The sequence below is a fragment of the Pogona vitticeps genome, chromosome 2, assembly GCF_051106095.1.
Source record: "Pogona vitticeps strain Pit_001003342236 chromosome 2, PviZW2.1, whole genome shotgun sequence".
Taxonomy (NCBI): Eukaryota; Metazoa; Chordata; class Lepidosauria; order Squamata; family Agamidae; genus Pogona; species Pogona vitticeps.
This window is the reverse complement of record NC_135784.1, coordinates 19,880,583-19,899,874: the sequence shown is the minus strand read 5'-3', so window position 1 is coordinate 19,899,874 and position 19,292 is coordinate 19,880,583. Positions and strand designations below refer to the sequence as shown.

General features: G+C 43.1%; 1 protein-coding gene across 2 annotated transcripts; it reads left to right on the top strand.

The window, feature by feature from the left end:
- Positions 1-7,309: 7,309 nt before the first annotated feature.
- On the top strand, positions 7,310-19,033 carry LOC110091175 (uncharacterized). 2 transcript variants are annotated; one of them, XM_078388271.1, is made up of 6 exons: positions 7,310-7,476; positions 10,688-11,152; positions 11,693-11,819; positions 14,331-14,398; positions 15,041-15,167; positions 17,135-19,033. In XM_078388271.1, the coding sequence occupies exons 2-6, from the start codon at positions 10,736-10,738 to the stop codon at positions 18,463-18,465; spliced, it is 2,070 nt and encodes a 689-aa protein (XP_078244397.1). In that variant the 5' UTR covers positions 7,310-7,476; positions 10,688-10,735; the 3' UTR covers positions 18,466-19,033. The 2 variants fall into 2 exon arrangements, with proteins under 2 accessions (XP_078244397.1, XP_078244398.1); XM_078388272.1 differs by lacking the exon at positions 7,310-7,476 and having other exon boundaries at positions 11,116-11,152; positions 11,571-11,819.
- The last annotated feature ends 259 nt before the right edge of the window (positions 19,034-19,292 follow it).

The window sequence follows — 19,292 nt, the reverse complement described above, 5'->3', positions numbered from 1 at the left end:
TATATGGGGCACCACTGTATTGATTCCATGTACAGTGGACCCTCGACTTACAGACGGCTCGACTTACAGACTTTTTGAGTTACAGACTTCTCTGGCCGCAAAATTTAGGTTCGACTTGCAGCCGGAGAATCAACCTACAGGCCAGAAAAAAACCAAAATGGAACAAAAACAGCCGGATACGGATTAATCAGTTTTCAGTGCATTGTAGATCAATGGAGACTCGAACTACAGAATTTTTGACCTGCAGTCCCTGTTCCAATACGGATTAATTCCGTAAGTAGAGGGTCCACTGTATGTTTTATGATTTTGGTTAATGGAGTGATGAGACATGTCTTTATTTATTTATCATGCTCGTATATTACTATCATTTTAATATACGAGGATGGAGAGGTCCTCAACATTCTTGTCCACGCGCTCGTAATCTCGAGATTAGACCACTGTAATGGGCTCTACGTGGAGCTACCTTTGAGATTGATGCGGAAGCTCCAAATGGTGCAGAATGTGGCGGCCAGACTCCTTAGTGGGGGGGAGAAAATACCAGCATATCTCTCCCACTCTGGCTGCCTTGCCATTCATTTCCGCATTGACTTCAAAGTGTTATTGATGACGTATAAAGCCCTAAATGGTTTGGGACCTCAATATTTGGCAGATCGCCTTCTCCCACCTAGATGTACCCGAATTACTCAGCACAGCCAGGAGGGACAGTGGAGGGGCCTATCACCGAGAGAGGTCCGGAAAGAAAGAATAAGAAACTGGGTCTTCTCGGCAGTGGCCCCTCGACTATGGAACAGCCTTCCAACAGACATCCGCCTGGGACCATTGCCGTCTGTTTTTAAGAGCCATTTAAAGACTTGGCTCTTTAGGCAGACCTTCCCTTCTGTCAATTCTTGAATTCTATCTTCTTGTTTTTTTATCATTCCCCATCTTGAATAAACTATATTATTGATTCCATTGTTTAATGCTTGTGATGTTTTTATGATATTTTATGATATTTGTAAGCTGCCTCGAGTAGACGCTGTCTAGGGGGGGCGGGGTAGAAATATAATAAATAAATAAATAATAAAATTTAGATTCCTTTGTTTAAGCAGTTCAACAGCTGTAATGTGCTTCATATCCAGGGGATATGAAGAGGAAGTGCACCAGCAGAGGTGTCCTGCCGGTCGATTCCCACTCCCCGGAACCATCCTAGTCTACTCATGATTCTCTCTGCTCAGTTGTGGAGCAGTCAGCTGCAGGTAGAGTAGGAGAAGCACCAGAGGGATTGGTGTGACACAGCGGTTGACAGAGTTGCGTGCTGCATGGACTCCAGTAATTGGACCATGTTGTTTCGGGGGGGGGGGGCAGGAATGGACTGCCTGTGTTGGTGCACTTCTTATTCATATCCCCTGAATACAAATACAAAGCTCTCATCTCCAGTAATGCATTGGTTTGAAGGTATTTGAGAGTGGATGTAAACTGCAGTGGGATGAGAGCTTTACCTTCTGGGAAGTCCATGTTTACTGGAATAGTAAGTGTCACGTTCCTGCATGGCCCTTGGTTGTTTGACCAAGCAAAGGGCTCACACTACATGTCATTCAGCTACCACCAGTTGATTATATCAACATTGTTTACTATTAATGACAGAGGTCCAGGCAACGCGTCATTTATAAAGAATCGTCAAAGTTGTTTATTGTTACAGATGATGAAAGTACAGTCAATGTCGTAAACAACCTTCTCGCTCAACTGCCTACTCTCACTTTCTCCCACTCTTCTTCCCCCCCACTTAACTCCACCCCCATTTGCTTGCAAATCTTAACAGAAATATTCATGAGCAGGGTGAACGCTACATCCCTCCCCCCTTAATTTGTTTTAGGAGGGGAAACTTAATGGTTTGCCCTCATAAACAAATGAAGCTACATGGAAGAATACAAATACAGTGGTGCCTCGCATAGAGATAACAAAGAAATCGCTTTGCGATGTTTTTGCGATCGCAAAAGCGATTGCTTTGAGATTTTCCTTATGGGGAAAATTCACTTTGCGATGATCGCAGAGAAGTGATCATCACAAAGCCCCCATTTTCGGCCAGCTGATCGGCGGTTCCAAAATGGCCGCTGGGTAAACAAAATGGCCGCCCGCTGTTTTGCCTCACTTTAGAGGCATCGAAAATGGCTGCCGCAATGGAGGATTTTCGCATAAGGTTAGTTTTTAAGCCCATAGGAACACATTAAACGTGTTTTAATGTGTTTCTATGGGCTTTTTAATATCGCTTAGCGATGAAATCGCTTAGCAGCAATTTTTGCTGCACGGATTAACATCGCTAAGCGAGTCACCACTGTATTAGCTTACATTACTAAGGCTATATTACTTACATTACTAAGGATTACATTACTCTTATGAAGAATGAAATCAAAAGAGCCATCAAACCAAGAAAACAACACCAAACTGAAGAGGAAAAACAGCCACCCACAAATAAAGTATTTCTGCCATACATCAAAGGGGTCACAGACCGCATGGGGAAACTTTTGGAAAAACACAACCTACAAACAGTATTCAAGCCCACCACAAAAATACAACAAATGTTTCGGTCAGCAAAGGACAGAAGGGACCCGCTCACCACTGCAGGAGTATACCAGATACCTTGCAGTTGTGGCCAGGTATACATTGGAACCACAAAACGAAGCATCCACACCAGAATCAAAGAACATGAGAGACACTGCAGACTAAAACAACCAGAAAAATCTCCAGTAGCTGAACATGCCCTGAAACAAACTGGACATGAAATTCTATTTCAAAATACTGTGGTGCCCGCATAGCGAGTGCCCCGTTTAACGACGAATCCGCATAGCAATGTGGATCAATCACATTGCGATGTTCTAAATGGGCGAAAATCACATTGCGATGTTTTAAAACAGCTGATCGGCGGTTCCAAAATGGCCACCGGGTAAACAAAATGGCCACCCCCAGCGTTTTCGTGCGGTTTCCTTGCTTACCAGGCGGCGAAAATGGCGGCTGGATGGAGGATTTCTGCATAGCGGTGAGTTTTTCCCCCATAGGAACACATTAAATGTGTTTTAATGCGTTCCTATGGTTTTTTTTGCCCCACATAGCAAGGAATCTGGATAGCAACTTTTTTTTTGGAACGAATTAACGTCGCTATGCGGGGCACCACTGTACTAAAGTGCTGGACAACACCAGCAATCATTATGTTAGACTGCACAGGGAAGCCATTGAAATCCAGAAACATTAACAGAACTTCAATAAAAAAGAGGAAAGTCTAAAACTAAACAAGGCCTGGCTCCCAATATTGAAAAATACAGCCTGCAAAAGGTCAACAAACTCTACCCAGCCACAAGGACCAGGGATCATTGCACAAAAAAAGACTAGCTAAAGACACCCATCAACCACAGTGACAAATAATCTCTCCTACAACAATACATCCACAACAATAACATGCTGATCACCCTATCTCCTGAATAGGACAAAAGCTGTTCCCACAGCTATAAATACTCCACTATCCACCAAACAGCAACAGAACATGGACAGAGTTCCTACTCCAGTCCTCTGAAGAGGCCGGCCACAGAGACTGGCGAAACGTTAGGAAGAACAACCTTCAGAACATGGCCAAAGAGCCCGAAAAACCCACAACCATCAGATCCCGGCCATGAAAGCCTTCGAGAATACATAGAAATTGTTTATTGTCACAGATGTTGAAAGTACAGCCAATGTCGCTAACTCTTAACTAAAGAACTTTCCCCCTCCACTCTCAACCCCCCACTCTCACTCTCCCCTACTCTTCTTTTCTTCCTCCACACTCAAGTCTGTCCCCACCACCTCTTATTGGTGCATGCAGATCTTAACATTCATGAGCACGGTGAATGCTACAGTAATTATGTGACAATAAGGTTTTAATAAAGGGGTATTGTTTAAGTTGTTTTGGAAATGTGTTTGCACTTTTTATGTTCTCGCCCCACATTGACAAGTCTTTGGTCCTAAGCTTTGACAAAGGAACCAAAACCAATACCAAACAAAACTCTGATGGAAAGGAATTCCTGGAACTTAAAGCCTTTATTGAAGTCTTCCTTGTAGAAGCAATGGACTTTATGAGCTGAACAATTCCTTGAAAGACCTTTTGGCTTTCTGGTGGATCTGTTTGTTTTCAATGAATGTATTTTATATTTATTGAAACCTACTTCATATTTAAGGCGATCAAGTACTTTAAGAAAATTTAGTTACTGTGGGAAATTTGTATTTAGTCAGACCACACAGTTTTTCTTTTGTTACTTCATTACAGTATTATTTTTCTCTTGTTTTGGGTGGCAGTGGTGCAAACTGTGGGCTGTGAATTATCATCAGTTTGCCACTTGTGTCACTCACTATGCATCAATTAATACGATTGAGCACCCAGTGCCTGAATTTTAATTAGTAGCAATTAACTGGCGCAATTCACCTTGACCCTGAAGGACCTCACGGATAGTATTCTGGTGAGCATGTTCTGTTCGGCGTAATCAATAGGAAACCATGTTTTCAGCAATATGCATTGATTGAAATTAAAAAGAATTTTGTTGAAACAGCAGATATTATATTAGTGTTAGCCTGGAATTCATTTTCCCCTTTATACAAAACACCTAGCTAGTCTTCTTTTGTCTTGGGAATGCAACACGGATGATACCACCTTCTGACTAAATGTATTTGGATTCCCATTAGTTCTGCTTTAAGAAAAAAAAAACTTTCTGCATGGTGCCCATATTCTTTCAAATTACACTCTCTTATCAATAATTTGCTGCGTAATATTCAATAATAACATTTCAGGTTTGAAATTTAATTTTTGTTGAATAATTTATTTTGCCATTTCCCACATCTGTATCCAGAATCTTGACACTTTTCCATGTCCACCAGATATGGTACAGTAATAAGTCCCTGGATATATTTTTTTTACATTCCCAACAAACATTGCTGTTACTCTCTGATATTTTTGCCAATCTTACAAGGGTATAATGCAATCTGTAAAATATTTTGAGGATATTTTCCCTAAGATTCACTGGCTTAATCATTTCATGACACTCTTTCCACATCTTTGTACAATCATCAGTATCAATATTATATCCAAAATTACTTGCCCATTTTACCATCATCTCCTTCACCCTCTCATCCTCCAAGTCATACTTCAAGAAGTATGTGTACATTTTAAAAATTATTTTTTCATTAATATATATCCACACTTAATCCACCAGAACTTTCCCCTAAAAAAAACCCCATTTTTTGTATCTCGATTCTAATTTCAACATTGACCACCAGTCTGTAGCCACTCCTAGTTCCTCTAGTTCTTGTTTATCTTTTATACAGTATTCTGTTCTTTAGTTAGTAATTCTTTATACAGTATGTAAGTAACGCTTCCTTCTGGTTCAACACTTTCAACGTAAATAACTCTATCAGAGCAAACCATATTGGAATTTTCTTGTAAATTTGTGTGTGGAATTTTTCCACACTAAACATAGCGCCTTCCTCAGAATATGTTCTGCAAAATGTGATTGTTCTTTACAATTCCCGTACTACACATATGCATGCCAACCCATTTTTAGATCATGATCCTCCAATTTCAATAATGAACAGTCCTTAAGGTAGCTGACAATTACATCCTTGCCAGAGTTGGTGCAGATCTGATGCCCAGCAAGTTAAAGACTGCCTCCTTTTTTGTCTCTGGGTAATTCTCTATAAAAGGATGTCTCCACTCTGTTTTTGTTTCATTAGCAAACATGTGGGTTTGCACTTTGATGTTCACTACTTTAGTGATGGCAGAAAGTGAGGAGGAATTAAAGAACCTTGTAATGAGGGTGAAAGAGGAGAGTGCAAAAAACGGTCTGAAACTCAACATCAAAAAAAAAAACAAAACTAAAATCATGGCCACTGGTCCCATCACCTCCTGGGAAACAGAAGGGGAAGATATGGAGGCAGTGTCAGATTTTATCTTCCTGGGCTCCATGATCACTGCAGATGGAGACAGCAACCCCAAAATTAAAAGATGCCTGCTTCTTGGGAGGAAAGCGGTGACAAATCTTGACAGCATCTTAAAAAGCAGAGACATCACCTTGCCAACGAAAGTCCGCATAGTCAAAGCTATGGTTTTTCCTGTTGTGATGTATGGAAGTGAGAGCTGGACCATAAAGAAAGCAGACCGCTGAAGAATTGATGCCTTTGAATTGTGGTGCTGGAGGAGGCTCTTGAGGATCCCCTGGACTGCAAGGAGAACAAACCTATCAATTCTAAAGGAAATCAACCCTGAGTGCTCACTGGAAAGACAGATCCTGAAGCTGAGGCTCCAGTACTCTGGCCATCTCATGAGAAGAGAAGACTCCTTGGAAAAGACTTTGATGTTAGGAAAGTGCGATGGCAAGAGGAGAAGGGGACGACCGAGGATGAGATGGCTGGACAGTGTCTGCGAAGCAACCAACATGAATTTGACCCAACTCCGGGAGGCAGTGGAAAACAGGAGGGCCTGGCGTGCTCTGGTCCAGGGGGTCACGAAGAGTCGGACACAACTAAATGACTAAACAACAACGACTTGAGTTTAATTTCGTAGGTTCCTGTCGGGTGAAGGCATAGCCATCCTGAAAGCTGGTTCTCTCTCTCTTTTTGTGCCAGATTTAGTTGGCCTCATAAACTGTATCACCACAGGGTGTGTATTTGGAAGGAAAACTGGGAATCTTAAAAGGAAAATAGGGTATAATTGACTTCTTGCTGGGAAGGGGAGCGTGATGAGAAAATTCTTTTAGAACTGAGAGGAACGCAACGATTGAAACAAACCCTAAAATAATCCTAGGCAACGGGAAGCAGGAGATCCTGTCAGGCCTGCAAAGGGATGCTTCTATCCTGCCCCTCAAGAGAAAGGCCCCGATCCCTCTTTCCACACCCATCTCCTGACCTGGGAAAGGACTGGAGCCTTTTTCTCCCCCCACAGACCCTCCCCTGACCCACATCCCCCACCTTCTGCCACCCTTTTAACAAGCAGGCAGAGATCCTATGGAGGGGACTTGATGGTACCCGTGGGTCAAAAAAGACCCACCGGGAGGGGACACCTGACCTCACCCCACTGCCCATCATGGAGGTCCCAATTCAGTCCTGGGTTTGGGAGCAGAGCAGAGGCCATTCCAGCAAGTGGGCAAAGAGGCTTGGTGGTTCATTTCTCTGCCTGGTAGATCATATTTTCAAATACTGTAAATTCCCTTTTCCTGCCTGATCCAGTGACCCAAAGAGAGAGAGACCAAGACTCTCCCATCCAGGCGCTCCCAGAGGAGATTGAGCGAGTCTGTGTTTCTCCTGCCAGGAGTCTGGCATGGCTTCAATCACGTGATAGGAAAGGGAAAATGAGTTTAAAACCCCTTATTTAAAAAAAACAAATATTCCGACCTCCAGACTGGAGGGAAAAGGAGGGAACTTTAAAAAGGAGGCTTTGGAAACAAGAGCCTCAGCCTCTTTCCTGAAGAGACAAAAGGCGGGCGGGTGAGTGTTTTCTGATCTGGATTTTGCTGGGAAAAGAAACCCTGGGAAAGGATGGGAGGGAGGAAATTTGGGGAATCATTTCTGGGCAGGAAAGTCCGGAAGAAAAGGGATCTCCTGGTGAGTGAAAGAAGCGAGGGAGAGGGAAACGGTGGCTCCCCATCTCATCCCCTCCCCTCTGAGTCCTTGGAAATCCTTGGAAATGTTTGCAGCTGAATTTGATGATCGAGACATTCAAACATACTTGCAAATATATTAAAAAGAGGACAGATATTTCTGTGAAAGATAATAAAATCAACAATACACATTAGTATATAAAGAATAATGACACAATAATATTTGAATACTTTCAGGGGAAATCTGGTTATATCTTTGGGAAATGTTTTAAGAAAGCCATATCACCCTTAATATATCCAATTCAGCAGGCACCTCTGTTATAAGAAGACCAATATCATTTCCAGTATTTAAGCTATTCTTCTCTTCACTATGTCTTCCATGGCTAGAATCTGTAGACAGTGAAATACTCTCATTACTAACATTCAATTGTTCCTCTAAATCATTAAACTGAGACTTTACTTGATTTGATGTTTCTTGAAAATCCAAACTGGCCTTGTGAGATTCTGACCTTTGTTTCAGTTCTGCCCTTGTCTCCCATTGTTCTGAATTTAAATTTCCGTTTTGGTTCGTTTAGCTTGTTTTCCATTGTTTGTCCTCCCTTTTTTTATTAATGTCACCATCACGTTTCTGTTTTTCCTTGCGTTTTTGAGCTCCAGAGTTTTGAGATGGCATTTCATAACTCTTCATAAAATTGAAACGAAATTTTTCCCCTTCATGGGCCCCTTTGAGCTCCATGACTCCATGGGCCCCAGAACAATGTACTGGGTGCAACACCCCCCCCCCCCCGCTCATCAGGCCTGTCTTTTCCATTTTCTTCTTTGCAGAAATCTCCACACACCCCCCCCAGAAAAAACCACCCAAAGTGCCCCGGATCCTGCCTGGCTCCTCCAGTTTGGAGTCCTCTCCCTCCTCCTCCTCCGTTGTTTTTAATACAGTGGGGTCTTGACTTACGAACGGCCCGAGTTACGAACATTTTGACTTACGAACCGCTCTCATAGGAAAATATTGACTTGACTTACATACTTAGATTTGAGTTAAGAACTGAAAAAAACCCACGTGGGAGGCAGGGAAAGTGCAAAATGTGAACTTTCATTTAACTGTTGGCCAGTGAAAAGGGTGCCTGTCTGCTTCCTCACTCCTCCCAGCGTTTAGAGAGTGGATTGGGAGACAGTCTTCGGACTGCCTGGTACTGTCCTGCCTGGACTGTATTTTCCCTGCCTTCCCTGAACCTTTCTTGACCTAAGAAAAAAAGAAACAAAATATCCCCCTCTAGTGGTCGAAGGTGGAATAGCAGCTTCCCATTAATTTCTATGGACAGAAAAGGGCAGATACGGATCAAATGGTTTTCAATGCATTCCTATGGGAAATGCAGATTTGACCTGAGAACTTTTTGACTTGAGAACCACCTTCCAATACGGATTAAGTTCTCAAGTCAAGCCCCCACTGTACCCCAAAAGATCCATGATTTCTTTGGTGGGAAGGAGGTAGATCTGGGATTTGTGGATGGTTTGGGGAAGATTAGGAAAATAGTCCTATGAAAGCATGAGAAACTACTTTTCATTAAATGGATTTGTTTTCTCATCTTCTGTCCTCAAGATATGCCTTACAGGCTTTCAACATGGCGGCTTAGAAAAGGTTAACAAAAAAAGAAAAAGGAAAAAAAAGGGGGGAAAAGAAAAGGAAATGTAAATGCAAATAAGAACTCAAGAAAAACCAATCAGGTGGTTGGAGAGATATTTTAAAAATCAGGAAGAGGTCCCTTTGTCTGTCTTTTGTTTGTTTCCCTCCCTCTCCAGCAGGCCTTGTGGGAGAGCTGACCTCATTTTGGGAAGACCATCAGGGGCTTCTTGGTTAAGCCCTCCCATCCTTAACCTCTGATTTGAGTCCTAAAAAGTACACCCAAAGTTTGGTGGGAGGGACAGAGGTTGATTAGAACGAAACAATGGCAGAATAATAGGGTCATCCTTGGTTTAGGAATAGCCAAAGCTGTTAAAGGAGACAACTGGGTTTTGAATCGCCCACTTTGCTCTCTTCTGAGCTCTGCCAGAGGGTCCAAACCTGTTCTGCATATTTTGTATTCAAAGTTTTGGCTCTTGTTCTCTCCATGCCTTCTCTGGTTGGTGTTTCTTTTGTCAAAAGAAAGAGGAAGGGATCCTAGAAATGGTGAAAAAGGGAAAATAGTGACCAAAAAGGGAGAGGAAGGTGTGACTTCTGTCAAAAGGGCTGCCTGGGGGGGGGGGGGTTACCTGAGGGAGGGCAGAGGGTGGAGAGGGGCAAAAGTGGGGAGGAGATTCCCCAAGACCAGGCAGGATTGGCAGCTGGAGGGGAATCCAAAGTTGTGATGACCCAAACCATTTCGCTGCCTGAGGACCAAATCCACCTCATTACACATCTACCTACAAAGAGTGAAATTTAGAAATTCTAACCTCTGGAATGAGAGATGATTCTTCCTTGCTCCCATCAAAGAGCAGCTGCTTTCCTTTGGGGGCTGCAGGGAAGGCAGAGGGGGGGACATACAGCTCTGTAACCCCAAGAAGAGAATGGCCAGGAGCCTCAGAAAGGATGGTTGGCAAACATCACTGGTTCAACAACCACCAATCCATCATCTGCTGACTGCTGTGATCCTCTTACTAAGCTTTACCCCAGGGCCCATGAAAAGAGGGAATTCAGAGGTATTAGCTAATTACAATATTTCTAGAATCAGGGTTCTGTCCTGTGCTGAACTTTCCTGTTCTAGAAAGTTAGGAATAAGACGCCCATCTGCTGTGGAACTGTACCTGACAACGTTTAGGAATAGTGTTACAAAATTGTTTTGTTATTCTTTGAAGTAATTTGAAAAGATCCATCCGGGTGGCAGATGCTTCCACGTCTGACCCTCTGAGAGACTGAAGTACTTTGGTCAGTGACTGTCCAGTGAAGGAAGAGCCCCACATGCCTGTCTCTCACCTCAGCCTTCGGATTCTCCTGCCTTTTATATTTGGTGATGAGGTTTGATTGGCAGCGGCAGTCTTGCCTTTTTTGCCTTTTTAACACGGGAGGGTCTTGGCTTTGCAGATCTTCCACAGTCTGGTCTCTTAAGGGAGTCTTTCCTCCACAGAAAGAAAAGGGTTTCAGGACTCCGTTGGAGACGTTGGTACAGAATAAAATGGCAGCCCAACACACATCTGGCCCCAGGGAAGGAAGAGATCCTGATGTTCTCAAGGCAGGAGGTCTTGGGACCTTCTGGGAAGGAACAGCACAGAAGGTACGAGGTGAGGAGATGCTCAGCTCAGATACAGAGTGCCAGAAATTCAGGAAATTTTCCTATGAGGAGGCTGGTAGTCCTCGAGAGATTTGCACTCGGCTCCACCATCTTTGTCGCCAGTGGCTCAAGCCAGAGCAACACACAAAGGCTCAGATCCTGGACCTGGTCATCTTGGAGCAGTTCCTGGCCGTCCTCCCCTTGGAGATGTCGAGCTGGGTGAGAGAATGTGGAGCCGAGACCACTTCCCAGGCGGTGTCGCTGGCAGAAGCTTTCCTGAGTCTGAGTCAGGCAGAAGAGAAAAAGCAGGAAGAGCAGAAGGTGAGAAAAATTAATGTTGACCACATTAAACATTAATGTTAAAATAAGAAGTGGGAGAGCTCACAGCCTCTGCCTGTCTGGTTGATGGCTGTTCTGCTAGAATTGGCTCCCCCCGCCCTCCCTTAGGGACCTTGAAGGCAAGATGTGTGGTCCGTATGCATCATATTTGAAATCAAATCACCGTTTCTTACATCAGAGAGTCCTTCTTCCAGTTTAAAACAGGGTGTGTGCACACACACACCCGCTCTCAGTGTGCCCAGTTTTCTGAGGAAATGGCAGGTTTACTTCATGTATCGGCACAGCATCTAGTTCAGCAGTTTGGGGTGTGCAGTGGTAGGATGGGGTCCAGTCCTCTATCTTGTCCTTCACTATGCAAAAGAGTGGATAAACTGAAATCCCAAATTTCTACCACTTCCAGATGTTTTTCTTGCAACAATTTGAGCATGATGTGACTGACGTACCTTCCAAGTCCCAGCCTAATCCACAGAGATCTTTGTCTCTGCCTTTTCTGTCTTCTTATTCCACCTAATGGATCCTCAGAGGAGAAATCCCTTGGTAGAAATCCAGTTGGTTTTCCATGAAGCAGAGAAACCTCCTTTTAACACAGGAAAAAGACCTCAAGGACAAGAAAGCCATCAAGGCAATGAGGAACGTTCCAGTTCAGTAGGTAAGGATTCATGTTGGGAGAGTTTGTGTTTGTGTTTCTCTCTGCATATCCCCTCCCCTCACCCGTACCTTTTAGGCTAGAGGGACACTAGTCTGTAGTTCCTTCTATACGTCAAACCAGTGTTTTCATTTTTCCTAGATTTTTCACATAGCTAGCGGTTCTTCTGTTTTTCTGAAGGAGGCCAATTATGAAAAGATTCACTTATTTTGCATCTGAAAAAAAACCTCGAAAGTACAAATTTCAGGAGAGAACTTGATTCAACTATGGGTGCTTGTTTGTGGGTTGGTTATCATGATGTCCCACATTTCTTCTGAGATGCTCACAGCTGCCTTCCTTATCAGCTTATCCTTATTAGAATTACTTTGTGAGGGAGATTAGGCTGAGGGGAGATTGGATGGTTCCACATCACCCAGTCAGTACCATGGTTCATCAGGGACTAGAAGGAGACCACCGGAGTCACTGCCCCTCAGACTAGCCCCAATGGATCTTAAAATGCTTTGGCATCACATCCCCTTTTCTAATTCTTTAGAAATGTTTTTGTTTCCGCATATCTCATATGCCGTCATCAGGCACATTTTATGCAAAAATTTCTGATTGTAATTTAAAATAAAAATAAATTAAAAATTCTGTTTCTTTCCTCTTTTGTGACATGAGTACAAAAAATTTACTGTAAGAAATAACTTAAATAAACCACAAAGTGCCTCTAATGTTTAAAGACTTTAGCTTAAATATTAAGAGGAACGTAGGAATCCTGGGTTGGAGAGGTGGAAGGGGAACCTGAGGGAGCATCATCCCCACGTAAAGGCAGTGGCTTCAGAGCAGGCAAACAAGGAGCGGCCCCCAGATTTTCTATAATGTGGAGTCAAAGAAGGTGAAAACATCTGTGACGGATGCCCCATGTCACGCCTTTACCTCTTAGTTCATTCACTCCTGTAACTGGAGTTCATTTGCATGAGCCTATGAGAGGACAGGAGGGGCGGAGACAGAGAGTCAGTTAAGTCAGTTAGAGAGAGAGAGAGAGAGTGAATGAGAAGAGGAGGAGGAGAGAGGTTTGCAGAGAGAGTGAGATAGTCAGAGAAAGAGTGAGAACTGAAACTAATAAGGATAAGCTGGTTAAAGTGAATAAATAAAACAGGAGATGATTGCATGTCTGGCAGAATATATGATATTTCAATGATTTTGATTCTATGAAATTAATAAAGAACATCTGTGAGCCTGAATTACCCTAATTTCCCCAATACCCTTTAATAAACAAGTTCTGTTGTTGGCAGCCAGTGTCAGACTATAGCCCTTTACAGTGTGGATAAAGAAATCCACTGGTGGTGTTAGTACCCAATTTTAGGTTTCAATTCTCCGGCAGGGAATAACAGATAAAGACAGTGCATCAATCAGTCTATATGTGAGTCAGTTTTATTAAACATATAGCTGGACCCCATCCTAAAAGGCGGATCGGGAGTCCTCACCATACATTGGTAAAGCACTTTATAAGTTTTATTGTTTTATTTGTAAGTTTTATAAGTTTTATTGGTAAAGCACTTTATAACGGCAGTGAAAATGGTGGCCGGATGGGGGATTTTTGCATAATGGTGAGTTTTAAGCCCATAGGAACACATTGAAGGGGTTTCAATGCATTCCTATGGACTTTTTTGTTTCGGATAGCGACGATTCCAGATAGCGATGATTTTTCCGGAACGGATTATCGTCGCTATGCGGGGCAACACTGTACAGGTACAAGGCATGACCACTTGTGTAAAATGCTGATTATGAATGCTAAGTAGATATGAATCAAATAGCATGTGTTGTCTTAAATTATAAAGTTCAAAACCTCATCCTTGCCCCCTATCAGTGGCAGTGAAAGATAGAGGGAATGTCACCAGCGTGAACTCTTTGGGTTGAGAAAAAGAAACAGGGGCATGGGGTGAACATAACAACATCCTTCATTTCTTTGTGTTTCTTTGAAAAGTGTGGAGAATAGTGTGTTTGGTGTGCTAGGTGTTTCTCCATGGGTGGTCTCCAGGCTCCTTTGAATTTGGGGAGTAAATAAAAAAATTATTCTATATGCAGGAGAAATTGATAATATTTTTTAAATTCTGAAATTGGCACAGTACCCAGTTCAGGAGTTTGGTATTTTCTCACACTTCCCTGAAGGGGCACCATTTATTATGTGGGAATCTGTGTCTTTCACTGGGATATGACTCCTCTAGACTAAGCAGTGTTTCCCAACCTTTTCTGAACCACGGACCAGTTGGGGGGGCAGGCTCTGTGCGCAGGTGGGTGGGGCAAACTCGTGCGCATGCACAGATGGGCAGAGGACCGGGGGTGAGGATCCCTGCTCTAGAAGCCTTCACCACCACTTCTGCTGGCCAGGATTTCTGGGAGTTGAAGTCTTAAGAACATCTGGAAGCCCACTGCTCTGGAGTTTTGTTTTTAACTTGCATTTCTTCATTTCATGACCTCACTGTGAGAGAAGCTTATGCGAATGGCTTCCCACCCCCTTGGTCTGTCCCGCAGGGTCTGTGAAGATGCTAACGACAAGTATTCCTTCATCTCTTCCTGGTGGTACAGCAGAACAAGATCAGGTACAAAGAAGGCAGTTACGGAATTCTACATTTGAATCTTGGACTATTCAACCACTTTACCCCTCATTGAGAAAGGCCATGCTTCTTTTAATGAGATGATAAATGATTATATAGCAGACTGATATAAGCATGTTTTTCTCCATGTGGAAAATAATTTCGTTTCTCTTTTGTTTTGAAGAATGGGCTAAGAATTGCTTGAGGTTTTCCAGGACGGAATGTGGGGACAGCAGGAATTACTTTCCTCTCCCTATTTTCTCATCCGGAGTACATTTCTCAGCCTCCGTTTTCTTGTGGAAACGACAAGACAAAGAGTAGCTGTGCTGGATCAGAGCAAAGGCTGGTTAAGTCTAGCATCCTGTTTCTCACAGAGGCTTCCTTGATGCCTCAGGGAAGCTTCAAAGGCTGGCAAGTAGGCCACCAGCAGCCCTTTTCCTCCCCCTCTTGACCCCCAGCCACTGTGCTTCAGAGATTTCTCTTCCCGGGGGGAGGACATGACCAAGGTGACGCATAACCCTTGGTAAACTTGTCCTCCTATAGAAACCTACAATATCAGATCCAGCCACTTCTCTTTACTTCTGTATTGGATTTAGGGGATTATCTTGGTGAAACCTATGAAAGGGTCCTGATTTCTTTCTCCTTTAGGGTCCAGCGACCTTCGAGGAGGTGGCCGTGTCCTTCATCCAGGAGGAGTGGGCGCTGCTGGATCCCGACCAGAAGATACTGCACCAGGAAGTCATGGAGGAGAACTGGCAAATGATATCCTCTCTCGGTAACGCCCCCTCTTTCTCCATCTAATGCTAATCTCTCTTTACCAAGGCACTAAGAACAGTAACAAGAACAGCCACAATAGTTCTTCTGTTATTATTTTAACTGCACTTTTAAAAACGTTCCATTAGGTTTTAGGTAATCTGGAACAAAAATCACACAATTCCTAACAAGCAAATGGAAAATGGGGTTTGTGAAAGTGTGAAAACTTCTAGGGTGCAGAAGGCCATTCAATGGAGGAGATAACTTGTCTCTTCAGGAAGGCCTTTCCTGAATGAAAGACTGCCAAGTGGGTTTTTGAAAATGCATTTTTAAAAAATGCATTATTGTACCTTAGAGCAAGGGTCTGCGGCCCGATGCTGTTCCGTCGCCATGGCAAGACCAGGCCGCAGAGACAGATCTCTTACACTCCCCCCACCCCACCCACACGCACGGCCTGCCAACTGAACGCACAGGTGCTCTGCCCCTCCACAAGCATGCATTTCGCCTCCGCACATGCATGCAAGTGCCACCCGTATATGCACTCGAGCACACCCCTCCCCACTGTGAGCATTCCCTGCTCCTCCGCGCATGCGTGTTAGTGTGATCTGCCCTTCTACAAGCGCAGCCCGCCCACCCGCATGGACCCCGCCCCCCCAGCCTGTCCGCGATTCAGAAAAAGTTGGAGACCACTGCCTTAGACTATTGTTTGTATTTTAGTATGCCTTATGTTTTTGATATAAATTGCTCATTGGTCCCTTTAGTATTCTTATATTCATTGTTACAAATTTAAGCATCGTCTTTTCATTGTTCTAAGCCAACAAGGGTCCCTTAAGGTTGGGTTACAGAGCTTTTAAATAAATAAATAATACATCCGGTCAGGTTCCAAAAACATCACATCTACGAATGCTCCAATCTACAGTTTGCCATTTTATTTTAAAGCAGTGTCTGTCAACTGTGAAGTTTGTAAAACATACTGTAAAAGAAGGAATCATTCACCATTTAAATAAAAAACCATTTTCCCTCGGGAGATCATAAGAGTTGAGACTGGAGGACAAAGATTGGAAAAGGCAGAGGCCATACTGAGAGAGAGAAGAGAGAATGGCTAGAATGGAGAAAACCACATCAGAACAGGAGATTTCACCCACATAGTGGTGGAGAACTCTGTCCTCAGAGAAGACGACATAGAAGAGTGACGGACAGACATCCATTGCACTGGCAATTTTGAAGGGATGATGCAAAAGTATGAAAAAGAAAATAATCCCAATTCCTAGATTTGGAGAAATTAAATGTTTCAGCAAATTATTCTGTTAACGCCTTCCTTTCTGTGTTATGAAATCAAATGTTGATTATTTAAAGCAAGAATGAATGTGTAGAGTATCTGTCAATGGAGAACAAAAAGGGGGGCAGAGATAAAGCCTCACATGGGTCAGGAGATGAGATTAAAACTAAAGAGGAGAAAAGGACAAAATATTAAGTACAGTGGTGCCCCACAAGACGATGATAATGCATTCCATTCAAATAGCTGTTTAGCGAAATCATTGTCTTGCGAAAAGCGTTTCCCCATTGGAATGCATTGAAACCCGTTTAATGTGTTCCAGTGGAGAAAATAATTTTCGTCCAGCGAAGATCTCCCATAGGGCAGCCATTTTAAATCACTATCTTGCGAAAGAAAACACCCAAGTGAAGCCATTTGTGGAGCCACCGATCAGCTGTTGAATCGTCCTCTTCCTAAGCATCGGTCCTGGAAAAAAAAGCATCTGGGGAAGAATGGACCGAAACGTTGTCCAGCGAAATTCTGCCATAGGAAGCACTGTTTTGCGAAGCACAATGGCGGTCGCAAACCCTCATCGTCATGCAGATTGGTCATTTTGCGGGGTAATTGTCTTGCAAGGTACCACTGTACCTTAAATACCCAACAGATTTATTTCTATGTGGGATTTCATGCATCCAAATCCACTCTTAATAAATCCTTCTCTTTTTTCCCCATAGATCTATATCACTCTTCGGTTCTGTCTCTCCTGCATTTGTCCTTCTTCCTCAGAGATAACTGGAGGGAAAAAAATCCATATCCAAAATCTCAGAAGAGTTTTACGGACCAATTAGAGGTTACCGGGCACCAGAGAATACTTGCAGAAAGGGAAAGCTGTATTCCAGAGTATCCTTACAAATGCATTGCGTGTGGAAAATATTTTGCCATGAGGATAGCAATGATGCTTCACAAAAGGGTCCACACTGGAAAGGAGTTATTTGTGAGTGAAATTTCTGGGAAATGTTTAAATTCAGTGCAACATTTTGTCAATTGTGAAAGAAAGAAACCATACAAATACCAGGAGTGTGAGAAATGTTTTGCTCGAAATTCACAACTTGTAAGTCATAAGAGACTTCACACAGGAGAAAAACCTTACAAGTTCCAGGAGTGTGGGAAACATTTTGCTAAAAATTCAAGCCTTTGGAATCATATGAGAATCCACACAGGAGAGAAACCATACAAATGCCAGGAGTGTGGGAAATGTTTGGCTCTAAATTCACACCTTGTAAGTCATAAGAGAGTTCACAAGGGAGAAAAACTTTACAAATGCCAGAAGTGTGGGAAACATTATATTGAGAATTCCAGCCTTTGGAATCATAGGAGAGTTCACACAGGAGAGAGGCCATACAAATGCAAAAAGTGTGGGAAATGTTTTGCTGAGAATTCTACACTTATCAGTCATATGAGAATCCACACAGGAGAGAAACCATACAAATGCCTTGAGTGTGGGAAATGTTTTGCTCAGAATTCACACCTTATAATTCATGAGAGAGTTCACACAGGAGAGAAACCGTACAAATGCCAGGAGTGTGGAAAATGTTTTGCTCGAAATTCACACCTTATAAGTCATAAGAGAGTTCACACAGGAGAGAAACTGTACAAATGCCAGGAGTGTGGAAAATGTTTTGGTGGGCATTCAAACCTTCTAAGGCATAGAAGAATCCACACAGGAGAACATCCATACAAATGCCAGGAGTGCGGGAAAGATTTTATTGAGAATTCCAGCCTTGTAAAGCATAAGAGACTCCACACAGGAGAAAAACCTTACAAGTGCCAGGAGTGTGGGAAATGTTTTGCTCAGAATTCCAACTTTGTGAGTCATCAGAGAATCCACACAGGAGAAAAACCGTACAAATGCCCGGAGTGTGGGAAATGTTTTACTCGGAAATCATACCTTGTGAGTCATCAGAAAATCCACACAGGAGAGAGACTGTACAAATGCCAGGAGTGTGAGAAATGTTTTTCTGTGAATTCAAGTCTTGTGAGTCATAAAAGAGTCCACAGAGAATAGAAATTTTACAAATGCCAAGTGTGGAAAATGGTTTGCTGAAGTTTCTCACTTTTTGAATCATAAGACAGTTCACACAAGGCAGAAATTGTAGCAATGCCTGAATTATGGGAAATGTTTTGCTAAGAATTTATCTGTTATGGTCTGTCAGATTTGGGGGAACGCCCCTCCTCAATGTTGATAAGCTGTTGTCTGATTCTACAGTCGTAGAGAATGCTCTCCTGGATGACGTCACATCTGCTTCTGAGAGGAGGCGTCGTAACTCATTCTTCCTCTTTCTTATAGAGATAGAGAGCTAACTTCAAAGCCTTTCTTTGACCAATCCTAATTGGCATTATGTAACCATTACCCTATCTGAACTCTGTCAACTATCTGTATACTATTAATAATCTGTAATGATAATAAAAGGGAGTCCTAAGGGCATTGCCCCAGAGCAGTGTCTGGAGAGCTGGATTCAGAGGTGTATGGAGAGGCATGTGTGGAGAACTCTGCTAGCAGACAACCCTGTGTGTGACTGACTTCTTTAATTTATCTCTTTATGACTATTTGCTATCTTAATTACTTGTGATCACATACAGTGGTGCCTCGCTTAACGGGCGCCCCATTTAACGACGCAACCGCATAGTGATGAAGATTTTGCGATCGCTTTTGCGATCGCATTGCGATGTTTTAAATGGTAAAAAATCGCTTTGCGATGATCGGTACCCTGTTTCGCTTACCGATCGGCGGTTCCAAAATGGCCGCTGGGTAAACAAAATGACTGCCCACTGTGTTTTCGCGCGGTTTCCTCGCTTACCGGACAGCGAAAATGACGGCCGTATGGAGGATTT

Bases quoted from the DNA above. Each gene is read 5' to 3' on its own strand.
- LOC110091175 (XM_078388271.1), top strand. From the start codon at position 10,736: ATGGCAGCCCAACACACATCTGGCCCCAGGGAAGGAAGAGATCCTGAT. The intron at 11,153-11,692 runs GTGAGAAAAATT...ATGGATCCTCAG, and splicing joins AAAAGCAGGAAGAGCAGAAG to AGGAGAAATCCCTTGGTAGA. The intron at 14,399-15,040 runs GTACAAAGAAGG...TTTCTCCTTTAG, and splicing joins GTACAGCAGAACAAGATCAG to GGTCCAGCGACCTTCGAGGA.